Source organism: Leguminivora glycinivorella, chromosome 13, assembly GCF_023078275.1.
Source record: "Leguminivora glycinivorella isolate SPB_JAAS2020 chromosome 13, LegGlyc_1.1, whole genome shotgun sequence".
NCBI classification, from domain to species: Eukaryota; Metazoa; Arthropoda; class Insecta; order Lepidoptera; family Tortricidae; genus Leguminivora; species Leguminivora glycinivorella.
The window spans coordinates 7,338,638-7,356,394 of NC_062983.1; the positions used below are offsets into that span (position 1 = coordinate 7,338,638).

The 17,757-nt window shown below is 34.9% G+C and overlaps 1 protein-coding gene across 2 annotated transcripts in view; it reads right to left on the reverse strand.

Moving 5' to 3' along the window:
* Window positions 1-17,281, reverse strand: part of LOC125232792 (spastin) — a 36,646-nt gene extending 19,365 nt beyond the window's left edge. Inside the window, exons 1-3 of one of the 2 annotated variants that reach the window (XM_048138572.1) lie at window positions 16,756-17,281; window positions 15,453-15,623; window positions 13,673-13,828 (exon numbers count right to left, since the gene is read on the reverse strand). In XM_048138572.1, the coding sequence (XP_047994529.1) occupies window positions 13,673-13,828; window positions 15,453-15,623; window positions 16,756-17,209 (781 nt within the window). In that variant the 5' untranslated portion in view covers window positions 17,210-17,281. The remainder of the gene's footprint in view (window positions 1-13,672; window positions 13,829-15,452; window positions 15,624-16,755) is intronic. The other variant, XM_048138573.1, reaches the window with a different exon arrangement.
* Window positions 17,282-17,757: the final 476 nt, after the last annotated feature.

Consider the following 17,757-nt stretch of genomic DNA (forward strand, 5'->3'; position numbering starts at 1 on the left):
AAAAGGTTGGTGTCAAGACTGCTGAAATGGATACACATTTAAAAGATCAACTTATCAAAGCAGTAGATAACATAAAAAACAAAATAAAGAAGATAAATAATGAAGAACATGAAAATAACATTAATTTAAAAAAAGTTTTTAAACCTATTACTGAACCATTAGAAAACCTCGTTATGCAAAGTTCTTTTGTTAAACCAGCTATTAACATGACTACAAGTACAGATACGAGTGACAAATCTCAGAATTTAAATGATTCTATAGGATACAAAAATTTCAAAGAGATAATTGCTCCTGATCAGCATTCAGAATATTATGAATACTCTAATGTTAGTAATAAAACTTCTCAAGAACAAAATAATGATACACTTCTATCTCTAAAAAAGAAGACATGATTGATTTATATGAGGACATCAATATACCATTCGGGATTCGTAGCACGAATAAAAAGTTGATGATGGGTAATTCTGATGTATACTTGTCTTTGGTAAATAAGACTTCCGATACTGAAAAACAATATGTTATTACTATAGACAACAAAAAATTTGAATTAACCGCAGGGTTGAAAGAACTATTGATGCGAAACAAACCCAATCTCAGTCTTGTTACTGAAAAAGATAAAACTGAATACAAAGAAATGTTAACCCGTACAAACGCACATAAACGAGATTTTGATCCAAACGGAAAATTAAAAGGAGACAAAGGTATAAAATATTGCAGTATTATCAAACCTCTCTTTTCACAATTACTTGACACTAACATTAAAACAGGTGGTAACTTACCTGCATTAAAACATTATAAAAGTAACACAGATTATATTTATTGGGATGATCCAAATGAATTAATTGAAAGGCTTAAACTTTTGATTGCATCCAAAGACGCTGGAAACACCAACCATGATAATGAAATTATATCAATTATTGAAGAATTAAAGGAAGCCGGTATTGTAAAGCAATAAAATAAATTGAAATATTATGTTAATGCTCAGTGAATAAATAAACGTGTCTTAGACATGACAAATAACAATGATATTTATAATTGTAAAGCAGAATTTAATAAAGTATTAAGTATAAAGGAGGAAAATATATTATCTAATACAATAAATACAGAAATAATAAACAAAATCGATGCCTGTATGAAAAAGGTGATGAATATAGATAAAAACATTTCGGTTTTAATGAATCGAGTAACAAAAGTTGAAAAGAATATTTCTAACAAAGAATTTGAATATAATATTAATAAACATTATGAGCAAAGCGGACGTCGTAAATGAAATTCATAAAAATGCAAGGGTGAATTTTCCTCGAAGAAGCGTCATTTTAAGAGATATTGATGACCTCTGGCAAGCAGATTTAATAGATATGCAGACTTTTTCAAAACTGAATGCTGGTTATAAGTACATATTAGTGATTATTGACTGTTTCTCAAAATACGCTTGGGCATTTCCACTCAAACGTAAGACTAAAGAAACCGTATCCAAAATGTTTGAAACATTATTATCAAGAGGACGTAAACCAATCAATTTACAAACAGACAGGGGTAATGAATTTTATAATAGTAATTTCAGAAAAGTTGTTCAAAAATATAATATTAATCATTACTCTACATTTTCCACCAAAAAGGCATCAATAGTTGAAAGACTTATAAGAACTCTTAAAGCTAAGCTGTATAAGGAGTTTAGTCTGAAGGGTAATTATAAATGGGTCGATGGAACTCTTGACCAGAAAGTTTCAGAATATAATCATACTTTTCATAGGACGGTGGGAAGAGCGCCGATCACGATCAATCGTAGTAATAAAGGAGTTGTATTACAAAGATACATTAAGAATTTACTAACAAAGAAAAACCCGGTTTGCAAAAGGTTTCGTATTGGAGATTTTGTAAGAGTTAGCAAGTATAAAGGATGTTTCGAGAAACGATTTACCCCTAATTGGTCAACAGAAATATTTAAGATAACTAATGTTCGAAATACTAACCCCACTACATATTATCTAGAAGACGCCAAGCGTAGGCCTATTTTAGGAGCATTCTATGCGCAAGAAATTCAGAAAACTTTGCATCCTCAAGTTTATCTTGTTGAAAGAGTGTTAAAACGTAAAGGAAATAAAGTATATGTTAAGTGGCTCGGCCTTCCACCGAGTGAAAATAGTTGGATTGATAAGACAAATCGTTTGTAATCGGGTTTAAATTTACTTTCACTGTTTTGTACACTCATTTGTATTTCAAACTCTACACTATAGAGACCAGTACAGACATATCCAACATTTAAATCTATTTCATAAAAAATGAAACGCACGAGAAATAATTCTGAAAACGAAAATAAGAAGAAACTTAGCAATCAGAAATTTGGAGCTGGCTTAAAGAAAACTTTTAATAATCTTGTTTCACACACTAAAAGACATATCAGTAATCTAAAGCCAAAATGTAAGAACATGCTAATGGAATTAGCGTATGCTGCTGCTCAAGAATTAGCATCGGACTTGCCTATACAATTACCCAGAGTGATACCAGTACCTAAAACTGGCGGATTTCTACCATTGATTCCAATTTTAGCAGGATTATCGGCTACAGGAAGTTTAGCAGGAGGTGTTGCGGGAATAAGAAAAGCTATTAACCATTATAAATCAGCAAAACGACAACTAGCTAAATTAAAGAGACATAATATGAAAATGGAGGGTAAATGTATTGGAAAAGGAGTGCATCTTAAACCCTACAAGGGTGGACTAGGAATTTATGTTACAAATAAAAAAAACTAGATGGCAGGCTACCCAATAGAGCATTGAGTAATATCGATATAATAAAACATTCGAAAAGTATTCCTTACTTTCGTGGTGTATTCATGAGAGATGAATTACCACCAAAACCATTACCGATGGAATGTGGTGTGATTAATTTAGATTCATCTGAAAATAACGGTACTCACTGGGTAGCCTATGGAAAAAATAAAAATTATATTGAATATTTTGATAGTTACGGAAATTTAAAACCTCCAAAGGAATTCATAAAATATATGGGAGCTAATATATGCTATAATTACGATAATATACAAAAAAATCATTTATTTAACTGTGGGCATTTATGTTTAAAATTTCTGAATTCATTCTGGCAGAAATATTATTAAATAAGTAAACTTATGTGTTTAATAAGACCAAAAACATAATACAACAATATTATAATAAACGATATCTTCTACCGTATCACATTCAACCTCGAACAGTGTCTAGAATCGGGTGTTAAGCATACGTTTACATAATTTTACCTTACAAAATCAAGTGATACATTATGTATGTTTTCAATAAAAGCGGAATTACAAGAATACCATCGAATATTCAACTCCCAGTCTTCAAAGGAGCAAGTCGATTAAATTCTAGCAAGAGAATTACTAAGAGCAATAAGTTATTTCTTCGTTCTCTTGGGTTTAAAATAAAATAAAATACTTATAATAAGATGTTGCATATCACAGATATTCCACAACAAGATAATTCAATTGAAAGCTATACCATCCATTCATACAATCCCTACAATCATAGCTTTAAGGAAAATGACGAAATCAGGATACCTATAAATCAACAAGATGTGTATGTATTACCATCTGCAAGCTCCATTTACATTGAAGGGTATGCAAGTGTATGGCGAGTAGATGCTGGTGGGAAAAAATAACAAAAGATGTAAATTTTACAAATAACCCCATATCATTTTTGTTCAAAGATATAAGTTACGAACTAAATGGGATTGAAATTGACCGGAATAAAAATTGCGGGATTACTACAACGATGAAATCTCTTATTTCAATGAATGAAGGAGAAAGTAAGAACGCTGCATTGTGGGGTTGGGATCTAAGCGGGAGTATTCTAAAGCAAGGTCATTTCTCCATTATAATACCTCTGAATAAAGTGCTTGGCTTCGCGGAAGATTATAATAAGATTTTAGTCAACTGTAGGCATGAACTTGTACTAAACAGAAGTAATTCAGTTTTAAATAGTGTTGTACTTGAAGAAAATGATCAAGTTCAAATTGATATCCATAAAATCCAATGGCGGGTACCACATGTTAGAGTTTCTGACCGTAATAGATTGCCACTACTAAAGTGCTTAGAGAAAGATCGATCTATACAACTAGCATTCCGGAATTGGGATTTGTATGAATATCCACTTTTACCTAAAACAACAAAACATGCATGGTCAGTAAAAACCGCTTCCCAGTTAGAAAAGCCTAGATATGTTATATTAGCATTACAGACTGATAGAAAACTAAACAAACTAAAAAATTCTACTATATTTGATCACTGCAATATAACTAACGTCAAATTATTTTTAAATTCACAGTACTTTCCATACGATCCTCTTAATTTAAAATTTAGCGAAGACAAATTTAGTATATTATACGAAATGTATGCTAACTTTCGTCAGTCGTATTATGGGGTCGGTGTCGATCCTCTGCTTAATCTGAACACATTAAAAAAAACTCCTTTATTTGTAATAGACTGCTCAAGGCAGAACGATTCATTAAAAACTGGCCCAGTTGACGTTCGAATAGAAATCGAGTCCTCAGAAGACATACCTGATAAAACGACAGCCTATTGTTTAATTATAAACGATCGGCTTGTCGAGTATAAACCTTTGAGTAATATAGTAAGGAAATTATCATGAATGTGATTTTGGATGTTCAAGGATTTAAAAATGAAAATAATCAATTTATACCAAAAGAAGTGGCGATTATTTCTCAAAAAAGTTTTCTTGTGTTTCTGATCAGCCCTCCCCATCCGTTCTACACCTTAACAAAGAAAGAACGTTCACAAGTCTCTTGGGTGGAAAAATACAAAGGAATATTATGGAATGAAGGCTATGTATCATATTTTAATTATAAGAATTTGATTGTTGATTACTGTAAAGATAAACACATTTATACAAAAGGTTATGAAAAAGTGCAGTGGGTGAAAGAAATAACAGACAGTGATAATGTTTATAATTTAGAACATTTTGACTGCCCAAATTTAAAGACTTTATGCGAAAAATATTCAAATAAATGTGATATTCAAAATTGTATATATCATGCTAATGTCTGCGCTTTTAAAAATGTATCATGCCTGAATAAGTGGTGTATAGAAAATAATGTTTTTTTTACAAAATAAAATATAATCATGAATACCTGTGTTATTATTTTAAAATTATGATGATCTATAAAACAAAATAATATAGGTAATAAGTAATTTTAGTACCATCATAAATATCAAACCTAAAGTCACTCGAACCAATTTGCAAATAAATAATCAATTAAAAATGGACAACAATGTGGAAGACATCGATGAAGTTCTTATTTATCAATGTCATATACTGACATGGACACCATATATTATACTGGTTTTCGAGTATTGGCATGAGTAATCAGAAAAGATAAATGGTTCGTATAGACTTGGTTACAAATTTGAATGTTTGAGTGTTACTTTTAGAATTGAATCTGATAAATCAGAACTTACTAACATCCTGCTACCTCGCTACTTGAAAAGGTGAGTTCTTGAATGGACACAAAATGAGTAATTATTTGAATGATCGATCGATTAAAATTAGTATTCTAATGTGTAATATTGGTGGCACCTGGATCTTCTTTGATCCAGGTGCACCAATATTACACTACTAGTCAGCAGCAGAAGTTACGTAACGGGCAAGGTGTTCAAAATGAACTTGACACGATCTTATTTTTAAGACAATAAGAGCGTGTTAGGATCATTGTTAACACCTTGCCCGTTACGGAACTTCTGCTGCTGACTGTACCTACTTCATCTTGTGCCATCTGTGTAAGATACAGTCACCGGCATAAATAAAATAAGTGATGATTTCTGTACCTTGTCACATTAACGTCTTGTTTGAAATGTCATAAGAAGTTGTCAAATGATTAAAAGCGACCAGGTACAGAAATCTGTGACTGTACCTTCTGTTAGGAGTGTTAGGTTTACGCGTAGGTAGTAGCTTTCATACCCATACCTATTTTTATTATTATGTCTAATAGAAATGCAAAAGGGATACCATCGATTACAGCCCATGATGTTGCACAAATGTAAACTTTTAGGGCCGAATTTTCCCTAAATGAGTTGTCATTTCTCTGACGATGATGTCAACTATCACTTAATTAATGTGTCCCAAAAGCACAAGACAGCGTCAATATGTCACGCAAATTAAAGCTATTTCAATTTGGTCCTTAATTATCAGGGTTTGTTGTTTGACCAATATCAAAATAAATAAGTATGTACGTACACATATAAGCATATAGCCTACATTATTTACATATATGAAACGTTACTAAATCACTTTTTAGAATATAATAAAATATACTTTATATGTATGTATAGCTCAAACTAGATGCTAAATGGGATCCCACTCAGCATATTGCAACATTTGCAACGGCATTCTCCAATGTTATTTCTGCTACGAGTACTGAGTTAGGTAAAGTTTTCTTATTTTTTTTTTGTTTCAATATCTACAGACTAGTAAGGACAAACAATATTAGTCTACTCTAAAAAATATCTAGCAAGTCAGTTGACATCTGCTGAATTGGTATACGTTTTATCGAGCATTAGCATTCTCGACTAGCAAGCCACACCACACCTGTCATCGAAAACGGCATGTCTGTTGATAAATTCCATTCCATTTCGGTGTGGCATGCGCTGCACCTCAACGATTCAATCGTGTATTCCTATACAAAATACTCTTACATTTCAACTCTATTTCAAATGGCATAAGATCGATGGATGCACCCTAGTGAAAAACAGTCCAAAAACAACCTAAGAATGTTTGTTGCCCAATGTTGATACACCCTTACAGTTCGTTCGTTTCCTAATTGATTTAATATAAACAATGCAATAGCCGGAATACCAGGGGAGCAGGGGTTCTGATGAGTAAACATTTCTAACTAGCGAAGGGTGATTGGATGATCTGCGACCGAAATCAAGCCCAAAAGAAAACAATAAGAGATTCATCTTCGAAGCGTATGTGTTTGTGTATGGTATTACCAATTTTGAAGTTCTCGAACCTAATTTATCTGGACTTCTATTATAAAGTGTTCTCCTTTTTCGAAATCGAAACAATGATTCTGATACTCGTTCAAACAAACTGAAAAGATATTACGTGCATTGGATCATATAGTTTACATTCATACCAATTTATACAATCAGTCGTTCAGCAATCAGCCATCAAATAAATACCTTCGCACGCTACGCACCAACTATCGGGTGTTCCAGAAAGTATAAGCACAACTTTGTGTCGCTACCTTTTTTGTTTTTAACACTAACTAGTAAAAAAAAACTTATATGTCATTGTCAGTAGCTTAATTTCCTACAATTATTTACATTTTTTGCGAAGATTGTGTGTAAAATTACGAAATGCGGGGGATTTCTCCAGAAAAGCGAAAGGAGATTGTGCACAAATGGTGTACAATTCCTAACATCACGCTAAAACAGTTGGCGAAATCTGAAGGAGTTAGCATCGGAGCCGTGCGTACGGCTATTCGAAAGTACGGTGAGGATTTAAGCTTTCACGATGCACCAAAACCTGGTAGAAAAAGGGGACCTGTAGATTTAAAATTAGGCCGCAAGATTGCTCAAGTGTTCGCTAGAAAAAAAGACTTGTCTGTTAGGGATGTGGCCAAAAAACTGCAAACATCGGCTAGCAATGTCCAACGTGCCAAGGGAAGAATTGGCTTAAAGACCCTAAAAAACAGAAGAAACCCAAACGAACTGCTAAACAAGCCGCATGCGTGAAACCTAGGGCGAGAAAATTTTATGATAGCCTATTGTGTCGAAAATCGGCTTGCGTTATTATGGACGATGAAACCTACATCAAATTTGATTATGAGATGCTTCCAGGTCAGCAATTTTATACTATACGTCAAAACCAGGATACCGATGATGCCGAAAAATCCATTTTTGTTGAAAAATTCAGCAAGAAAGCAATGGTTTGGCAGGCCATCTGCGAGTGCGGGAAGTTATCGAAACCATTTGTCACCACACAAACAATGAAGGCTGATACCTACATCTCGGAGTGCTTGAATCGGCGATTGTTGCCCATGATCCGTGAGCATGATGGTCTTGTTTTGTTTTGGCCAGATCTGGCATCAGTGCATTACGCCAAGACTACGTTATCTTGGTATAGAGACAATGGAGTTGAATACGTGCCTAAGGAGATGAATCCGCCAAACTGCCCGGAAGCCAGACCAATTGAAACTTTTTGGGCTCTTACTAAGGCATATCTTAGGAAAAACGTTAAGCCTGCAGATTCTATCGAGGCTTTCAAAAGAAACTGGTCGAAAGCCTCGAAAGTCATTGGAGACAAATCTGTGCAGAAGCTAATGTTAAGTGTTCGATCCAAGGTGCGATCTCTCGCTTACGATTGACGATGTCAAAATGGTATCTTAACAAAATGTGTGGTTTAATTAGTGTAAAATTATTATTTTTTAATAAATAATGTAATAGTTAAGAAAAAAAAGTGTTATGTAATTTTAAGCTTGTGCTTATACTTTCTGGAACACCCGATACGCATGAATTCGAGCTTCGTTTGGCTGTTTTGCATAGGCATTAAAGCGATTGAGATGCAAACAGACACACAAGCAATCAAATACGTACATTATAATTATATTCTAGAGCTTCACCGTGAAAGGTTCTATCTCTGATATAAAACAATGCGGCGGGGTGATTTAGACAATGACTCGCAAACGGTCGCAACCTTATTGAAGCAAGGTATAAACACCGATGTTCAATTTAGTGTTTCTATGGGGAGGAAGGTATTGTCCGCCCTTTTCTGTCACTAATTGCTACAATTGACTGGCCAAATACCAGGGGATCAGGACCAACGAAGCGTGAACATTTCCAAATGACTGCCAGTTCATAGATCGGCGCACCCTAGCTTTCCGCTTTGAAGGACCAGAGAAATGACCTATTGATTTCCAATGAAACACAACACTTCACGGTTTGAGGGTTTCTCTGAAGAAAATTGGTATCGATTTCGGAATACCTAAGACCTGTATGTAAAATAACACTTCATAGTCAAATATCCAGAAAATCCCCATTTTTAAGTAGCTTAGAAAAGAAGTCAACATAAGTGTAGTAAAAATAGTAAGAATACGTTTAAGAGCATATTCACTATTGTGTTCTGATTAGGAAAAAGTAGAAGAAACATATATCCTAATCAGAATACAATAGAGCTACATATATGCAGTATGCCCTATCTTTACTATTTTTGTTACACCCCGTATGATGTAACAGACATCGTTTTCAATTTGTATTATTTACAATTGAATTCGTAATAATGATGATCACGAATTCACGATGATACCACTGTTTACTAAAAAAAAAAAATACTAACACAAGAAGGTAACAGACTTGGACATAGTATTCGTTTGTTTGAACACTGCACCACATATCGCCAACATGGCGACGAAATCTTGTATGTCTTTGATATTCAACATGTCATTTGATTTTGTAGCAGGAAAGTAAACATAAAATTCTTGCTTGAACTTTGGCGTTGACAGCTTTAGTGATCGTTCTCCCGAAACCGCTTTAAAGACAAATAGTGGCTAAAACTTTTCAGACGGGTCAATCGTTTAATTTTAGCCACATAGATATAGCTAGTTGCTGTTGTCGTTAGTTGTTGTTGTCGCTGGTAGCCTAGCGTTCCGGAGATCGCGGGTTCGAACCCGGGCTCGCATCAATGAGTTTTTCGGAATTTATGTACGTGCGATGGCATCAGATGGCAGTCGCTTTCGTAAAAACTAGTGTCTACGCCAAATCTTGCGATTAGTTGTCAAAGCGGACCCCAGGCTCCCATGAGCCGTGGAAAATGCCGGGAAAACGCAAAGAGGATGATGAGATATAGCTAGTTGGAGATATACAACATTAGTTTTTTTAGTTTGTAGCCCGTCATTATCTCTGGAAATTATTTCATTTTTGAAATATTTTATCTACTATCGGTACCGAGAAAAAGCGATTTTGTTTGCGACTTTTAGACCTATTGTTAAAATTTGAAACTGACCAGTGCAAGGCGACCATTGCCACAGTATAATAAAGAGTACTATCGTTATCGTACAGTATGGCCACTTCCGCTCCCCGCTGAAAGGGCCTCCCACCCCCTCTCGGTTACCTCACAGTTACCGCCTGTCAAAAGCGCGAACCTGTCATATTTCACTCACACAAGCATTGTACGCGTTCGCCTACACGAGCTTAGACTGTGTGTTAGGAACGCGTCTCTTTCATACATTTGATCGCCAGTGTCCGTGTCGGTTATTTAATGTTCTTATTCAATGTTGTGATGTCTTAAATGATTTTTATTTTGTTAATAATTTACTACCCATGTAATTACTAGCCGTAACTAGTTTTAAGTTAGTTAAGGAAACAAATTTTGTACGCCCAAAGGCAAAACACAGAGGGTCTATTTGTATATTAAGACCCTTTTTAACACCTGTGTTATACAAATAAATCTTATTCTATTCTTATTCTATTCTATTCTATTCTATTCCGAGGTGTGCTGAGGTACAAGGAAGTTGGAAGATTTCTAGCTTAATTTTGATATAATTTATATTAAAAGTTAATTTGTCTGCTAAGTGACAGGCTACGCCTATCTGTGAAACCGAAGGATATTATCATATTAGCCAATTTTGACAAGGTTTTTTCTACTGTCAATTTTCTTATTACTCTTTTTTTGAGATATCGGCAGGTCGTTACTCTGTAATCTCTATGTATTTACCTACTAGCTTAACATCCGTAATTTAAATAACAAATGAAACAATACATTCAACTTTAGAAATAAGTAAAAATTTCGTAACCTGTCTTTTGTTTTAACTTTTTGTCTATCGTACGAGAGATTTGCAAAACATTTACATTTGAAAATACCTACCTATAGAAATCTGCAAAACAAATTTGTGCCAAATACAAATATTCAAAAATATATTTAAAACTGAAATGCATGACTGAGGGTGTTTAATTATATACACATTTTAAAATAGGCTGTATAAAAAACGTCATTACATAATTCATAAATAGTTACTATTTTTTTGAATAGGTGCTATTAGCAACCTTCTTAGTTACTCTAAAACGTCACATGACCAATTCGAAATTCAGCACATACGCTTTTTTGCACTCAACGAAAAATAAGTTACAAAAGATCGTATGTCCATTCAATACCAAAGCACATTATGACGTATTAGAGATAATGAAAAAGGTCAGTAGTCAGTGGGCGTCATTACAACTTAAGTGTTACAACTTACAAGCAAATAAGAAATCTTTTAAATCTGTGTCAATGACACCCACATAGCCCAAACTACGATAATAATTCACTTAAACCAAACCAAAACAGTCCATAAATAGAATACATAAGGTTGTAAGCCTGTCATGGATATCGTGGTTTAGCTATAGAAGGATGGTATTATGTAATGTCGTCTTGTGTCAAACAAATCGCGTACAGAAAAAAGCTAGCACAGTGAACCCACATGCAAATAAAATATATGCCAATTGTTTTGTGATGGTAATGGATCTTTGTGTGAGAGGGAGTCGCTTTCTTTTGTTGACAAAAGTCGAGGTTGTCAAAAATCTGCTCAGTTTTGCAAATTATATTTTAAAGTCCGAAAAATATTTACAAAGTAAGGACGCTAAGCACGAAGTATAAAGTACATTGACCCGCCATTTCGTAATATATCTATCGCACATAATAATATTACTGTGTCACTTACACTTCAGCGGCATTTAATGAATTATGAATGAAAAAAGAAATACAGTACAATTACACATTTCTGATAGATTTAGGAATAGGAAATCGATGAAATTGGCCAATGTACGGAATTCTTCGTGGTTGCGTCCGTACTTTAAACGCGCGGTTGTTTTGTTTTATACGGCGTTGAACGCATGCGGTAGTTATGTAATTTTCTCTACATTTAGTTGATCGCGAGCGTTCAATGTATAACGCAACCGCGCGCTTTATTAACTGAATATTTGCTTGAATTCTGATCATTCTGAATTATTAGGTACAGTTATCGACAATAAGAACGCCGCTAAAATATCTGATACAATCTCATTTCTAGAGCCATAAGAGCATGTCAGATACAATAATTTATTATAGGGATGACGACTACGTAAAAAAACTGTTTAGTCCGTCAGTTAGATTGAACACATATTTTTCGCTTTTACTAATTAATGAAAAAATACAAAGATATAGAGCTTCAAAGGAGTGGGGGCTTGTGACGTCACTTCTTAAGTAAAAATTGTACCTAGGCGTGACGTCACGCGAAACAACAACGCACTGCACCGTCGTCATTTTTCGTTTACGAGAAAAAAGAAAAAATACGTGTCTAAAATTCTTTGATAATCTAACTGACGGACTAATTAGTTATTTTTAGTCGTCTCGCCTATTGCAGCCTTATTTTTCTGCAATGTTATTGCCGGTGACTGTTCCTAAGTGTTATTATGTACGTTTTCGACTACCTCTTAAAACACGTGAATGTTAATATCACACTGGTTAGAAAAATCTTCAATTCCTTATTATGTAGGTATTTTTTTTGCAGTAGGTTATGTCAAACGAAGCTAAGCATTAGTTCGCATTATCGCCGATAACCCGTCCTTATCGCACTGAGGGTGAAAAAGCGAGACGACTTAGCAATTTAATGGTTGTAAGAGACCTAAATGGGATGAGATAAAGTTTAAAATTCAATAGCAAAAGTATTGCTATTTTTTTGACAATTTCGTTATTCTATTATTTTTATCATCTTACTGGTAAGCGTGGGACTTATACGATCGTTTTACAAGTATTAGGTTCTTAAGGAATCCTATGGCATTGTTAGGAGTATGGCGTAGCACAGTATAATAAAGAGTACTATCGTACAGTATGGCCACTCCCGCTCCCCGCTGAAAGTGCCGCCCACCCCCTCTCGGTGACCTCACAGTTGCCGGCTGTCAAAAACGCGAACAGTCGACCTCACTCATACAAGCATAGTACGCGTTCACCTACACGAGCTTAGACTGTGTGCTAGGAACGCGCCTCTTTCATAATATTTGATCGCCAGTATCCGAGGTGTGGCTATAGCCAGGCCTACGTCACTCGTTCGCGGTCGCGCGTTAAGTAACTACACGCTAGCCGTTCATTCGAATGAACAAGTGGCCGAGGGACGCCACGCCCCCGCCTGTGTAGTCGCGTGGCTACGTACCTACTATTCTTCTGAGTTTTACGTAGTAACTTATTAGTATTTAGTTAAATAAAGCGTAGGTATTTAACGTTTTGCGGGCAAGTGAAGGATCTGTTACGGTAGTAACTTATTAATAATCTGTGCTATAGCAGACAAGTGGGTCTAATATTACTGTAAAATCATGTATCTCTGTAAGTTGATTTTACAATTTAAGTCAAGGCATGCAAAAGGGCGCGAGCGAACCGCGAACAGAACGCTGGACGCTCATTCGTTAGATCTAGGGCCCATTTCTCAAAACTGAAAGTTACAAGTTACAAGCGGTCTCTTTCCAACTTGTCATATTAGACATTGACTACCACTTGTAAATTGTAACTTGTAGCTTCGAGAAATGGGCCCCTGGACGTACCCTTATCAACACATGCTAAGAAAATAAGTTCCGTTAAAACATAAACCTTATCAACCCATTTAAGTCTCTCTAATGGTATCGGTGACAATGCATCGGGCAAAATCGTTCTACCTTCACTCGTTGCCTTCGTTTGACCACTGTTACTTTCAGTATGGGCGAGCAACGTCGTCTTAGCCTTTTCTAGAGGCCTCCTCTTAACAGGCGACTCCGTTTTTTCTTTTTCACTCCGTTCTTCGACGCCCAACTGACTGAGCGCGACTAGGTTAGCTATTTGGAAAATTTATATATGAATTTTAACTTGTTTGTAAGGGAGTTTTTTTACAGTGGAACCTGGATAAATGAAATGGGAACAACGTCTATATAAACAGTTCGTAGAGTTCCAATAAAGAGCGGGTAGCGTTGACAACACTTGGTTGTGAGAGAGTAATTTAACGGTAGTTTTATTAAATACAATTTCCCAGATCACAACAAAGTAAACAAAATAGTCTTTTTTCAATGGACAAATGGAATATTATTTGGCTAATTGGAAGTTTCTATATGACCTAACTGCCTACGATGACGCGCACCTATGACAAATTTACTCATCATAAGTAATTGAATCATCAGTTATACGAACCCAGCCACGAGTCTACGTGAATGACATGATCTATCAAGTGATGCAAAGTTTAGCACCTAACTATAGCTATCACAAGTTCAGAGACATAGTGAACTATAGTAATAAAATAATGAGGTTCATTTTTATAACTATTGAGTTATAGTTGTCACTGTGTACTTATAATAAAATACGACGAAAAAAACGAATTGAACTAGACTAACTACTGGATCTACAAGTATCTACAAGTTACAATATTTTAGCATTCCATTTATCCAGGTTTCACTGTACAATGTGTGGGTGTGTAAAAAAGGCCATCATGCAACAACGTTGAACATAAGAAGCGTTTAAATACGACAACTTTAAATTATAGTGAGTTTGAGCAGGTGGAGGTGGTTGTATTGGGTTTTGGGGTCACATTTGAACATGTGTTTTGTAACATGTATTCATTGGTATTTAATAAAAATAATAATGAACCGAAATGAAATAATAATCGACAATAAAAATGTGGATACAGATGTAGTGCAAAATCATTTGCCATACATTTTCTTGGAACTATTCATATTTGTGGGATGTCCCTCCGGGACATCCCGGCGTCATTTCTTGTGGATATAATAGAGGATTCCTCTAAACTCCCATCACTCACCTCAAAAAAAAAACCATATTTGTTGCAGAATAAGAAGTTCAGTGAACTTTTTGTACTGAAACTGATTGAAATACCTTGACATGCTTTTGCATATGTACAACAATTTGAAGTAACTATTCTTTTGTTATAAATTCTTCTGATTTATGTCTAATAAATAGTATATTTTAAAACAAAATGTGACTTCACAGACAAAAACTTAATGAAACTGTTAACCTATTCATTGCCGAAGACGCGAATTCGCATCACGGTACATGTTCATTGTAATGCGGATGCGGACGTCAGCAAATGAATGGGTAAAATACAGGCAAAAATAAACAGAAATTTTAATAACTAATGAAAATGAAATATTTATTTTTCAAGTAGTCATATTAAAATGCGCATATGAACGTCAAATAAAGCTACGCCGGCTCTAACCCTACGCCTCAGCGTCGAGAAGGGGGTATCCACTATGGGACTGGCAAGAAACTCGGCGGGCCACTTCTTTTCAAAATATTAAAATTAAAATTGGAATATTTATATTTTTGAATAGGTATAAGGTACCTAATCTATTAAAGATAATAATAACAAGACTAAAAAAAGAAAGAGCTCCAAATTCAAAAGTGACCTACAATCCAATACAACCAGCTCAAAACACTAATAAACACAATCCTCACCAAGGAAGTGCAGCCGGTCCTTCGCCATCCCGAGGTTAGTCTTCATCTTGTCATGCAGCCGCTGCGCCCGCTGCCAGGCGTCTCCGCGGCCGCCCCAGCAGTCTACGGCTATGCCTCTCTCCAGCTCATAGATGCCTTTCTTGTAGAGCTCTATGGCTAGCTCTTTTTGGCCTGTGAGAGAATGGTTCTAATTATTGTTATTATTATTTGCTAATGCACAGGCAGCTTAAAGCTGATACGTGCACGTCAATATCCCGATGCACTTGTGTTTTGTCCATTCAATAAATATTTGACGAGTCTGTTTTTAAAATAGTTCACTGTAGGTGCAATTGTACAGTAAAACCCCGGTTTACGCGACCCCACTTAACGAGGATTCGCTATAACGAGATTTTTAAATTTTGATGGATCTGATGGATTTGATGGATGGAAATGGAAGCTAAATGCCAGTCAGAAAACATTAGATTGTTTTTTTTTAGTAAAAATTAGCACTCTATTATTGTTATTTTAAATGTAAAATGTTAAATTTTCTTTAAACAAGCTAATTAACTGTAATATTTCAAGTAAAATACAAAACTTTTTTTGGTTTGATTTTATTCAAGTTACCCCGATACAGAAATTCGCTTTACATGATTTTCCTTGGAATGTATCTCTCATGTTAAATATGTTAAGTGGGGTATTACTGTACTTAAGTGTATGTTTCTTTTCTGTAGGTGTAAAGTAGGTGAACTTTAAACCTTTATAGGGCAGAATCTCAAAAAAAAATTGTCTTATAGAGTTTGTCTCAAATGATTTTTTAAATATTTTTTGATTTTTTTTTTTTAAGTAGTCGCATATGTGGCTAACTTGGATAGCTATAGACCCAGGTTCAATCCCCAGCTTAGCCACTAGTAAGCCTGGTTGTTTTTCTTTTGTGTATAATATCTATTTCAGCTTATAACTTTACATTCTTTTTAGTACATAATTTTTAGGACTCTATAAAAGCAGTTGGTTCCAATTTTTGAGTGTAAAAACCTGAATAAATTCAGAATGTATCAAGAATCTCCCACAAATTACTAAAAGTGGTTAGCTGGGTACCTAGGTATACAATTGTCTTAAGCCAGATCTTGGCTTTGTGCCATCTAGGTCACCTATGTGATATGTAAATTGACACTAGACAAATTATTACTATTTGTAGATTTTTCAGCAACTTTTTTAATTTTACACTATATAATTATTAATGAATATTCTGTGTTGACTTGCATGTAATTTTTTATTTAGAATACATTAGCAGTTACACTAGAACATAGTTTTAAATTAGACTTACCTTCATTTTCCTCATCAATCTTCAAAGCTTTTGATATGTACTCAAAAGCTTTCCGATGGTGATGCTTCTGTTTGGCCAGCAGCGGGTCCCCCGGCCCCACATTGTGGCTGAATGCCATCTCGCCCGCTATCTCCGTTGACACAGCTCCGTCCTTCACTACCACCTCTAGGTTATATTCACCATTCTTACACGGTTTACGCATAAAACGATGGGACGCCGAATACAAATACTTAAACACTATGAATAACTGATACAGCAATGATCTTAGAATATTAAAAAGTATAATAATGGGAAAAGAAACAACGTAAAGGTTCCTCTTGTGAACAGAAGGCGGCGGGTCATTTCGCAACGCAGACCCCTTCGCTAGGTCCGCATCAGCCTTCTTCGACTTTCGGTTCGGGGACCTCGTTGTTTTACGCGATAAACGACCATTTGAATCGTCACCCGAAACCATCAAGAACACTAGTCACGTAACAGTCGATTAATACCTAGTCTCCATACAAAGGAAACAAAGGAACACACGTTATTGTACTACTCCACTATTCTAAAAACAGCAACAAAAATTTCAGACACTGAATGTGTATTGACAATTTTTGACGTTTGTGGGTAGCGTATGGTAAAAAATAAAGTCTATCTGGGAGAATATTTTTGGTGAGTCACGAATAGGTGAATTTTAAATTAGGATTGAGTAACATACAAATTAGGATTGTTATTAAATGTTATCAACTCCCTTTTATTATGTACAAAAATGTATGTGTTGGTATTTCACAAACTACTTAGAAGTTATAGTATTATGATTTTAATATCGTCCGCAGGGTGTGATGATTTTACGCGCTGGCAGCACTCAAGCGTTTTGTTATAACACTGTTAAATATTCTTTTTAAAAGCATGTCTGAGACAAAAAATGAACAAGAGACCTTGAAAAGTCAAATTAGATTATATTCACTTCAAAATTGTATTAAAATAAAATAAAGACTGAAAGGAATGTTATGTAGTCTTTAT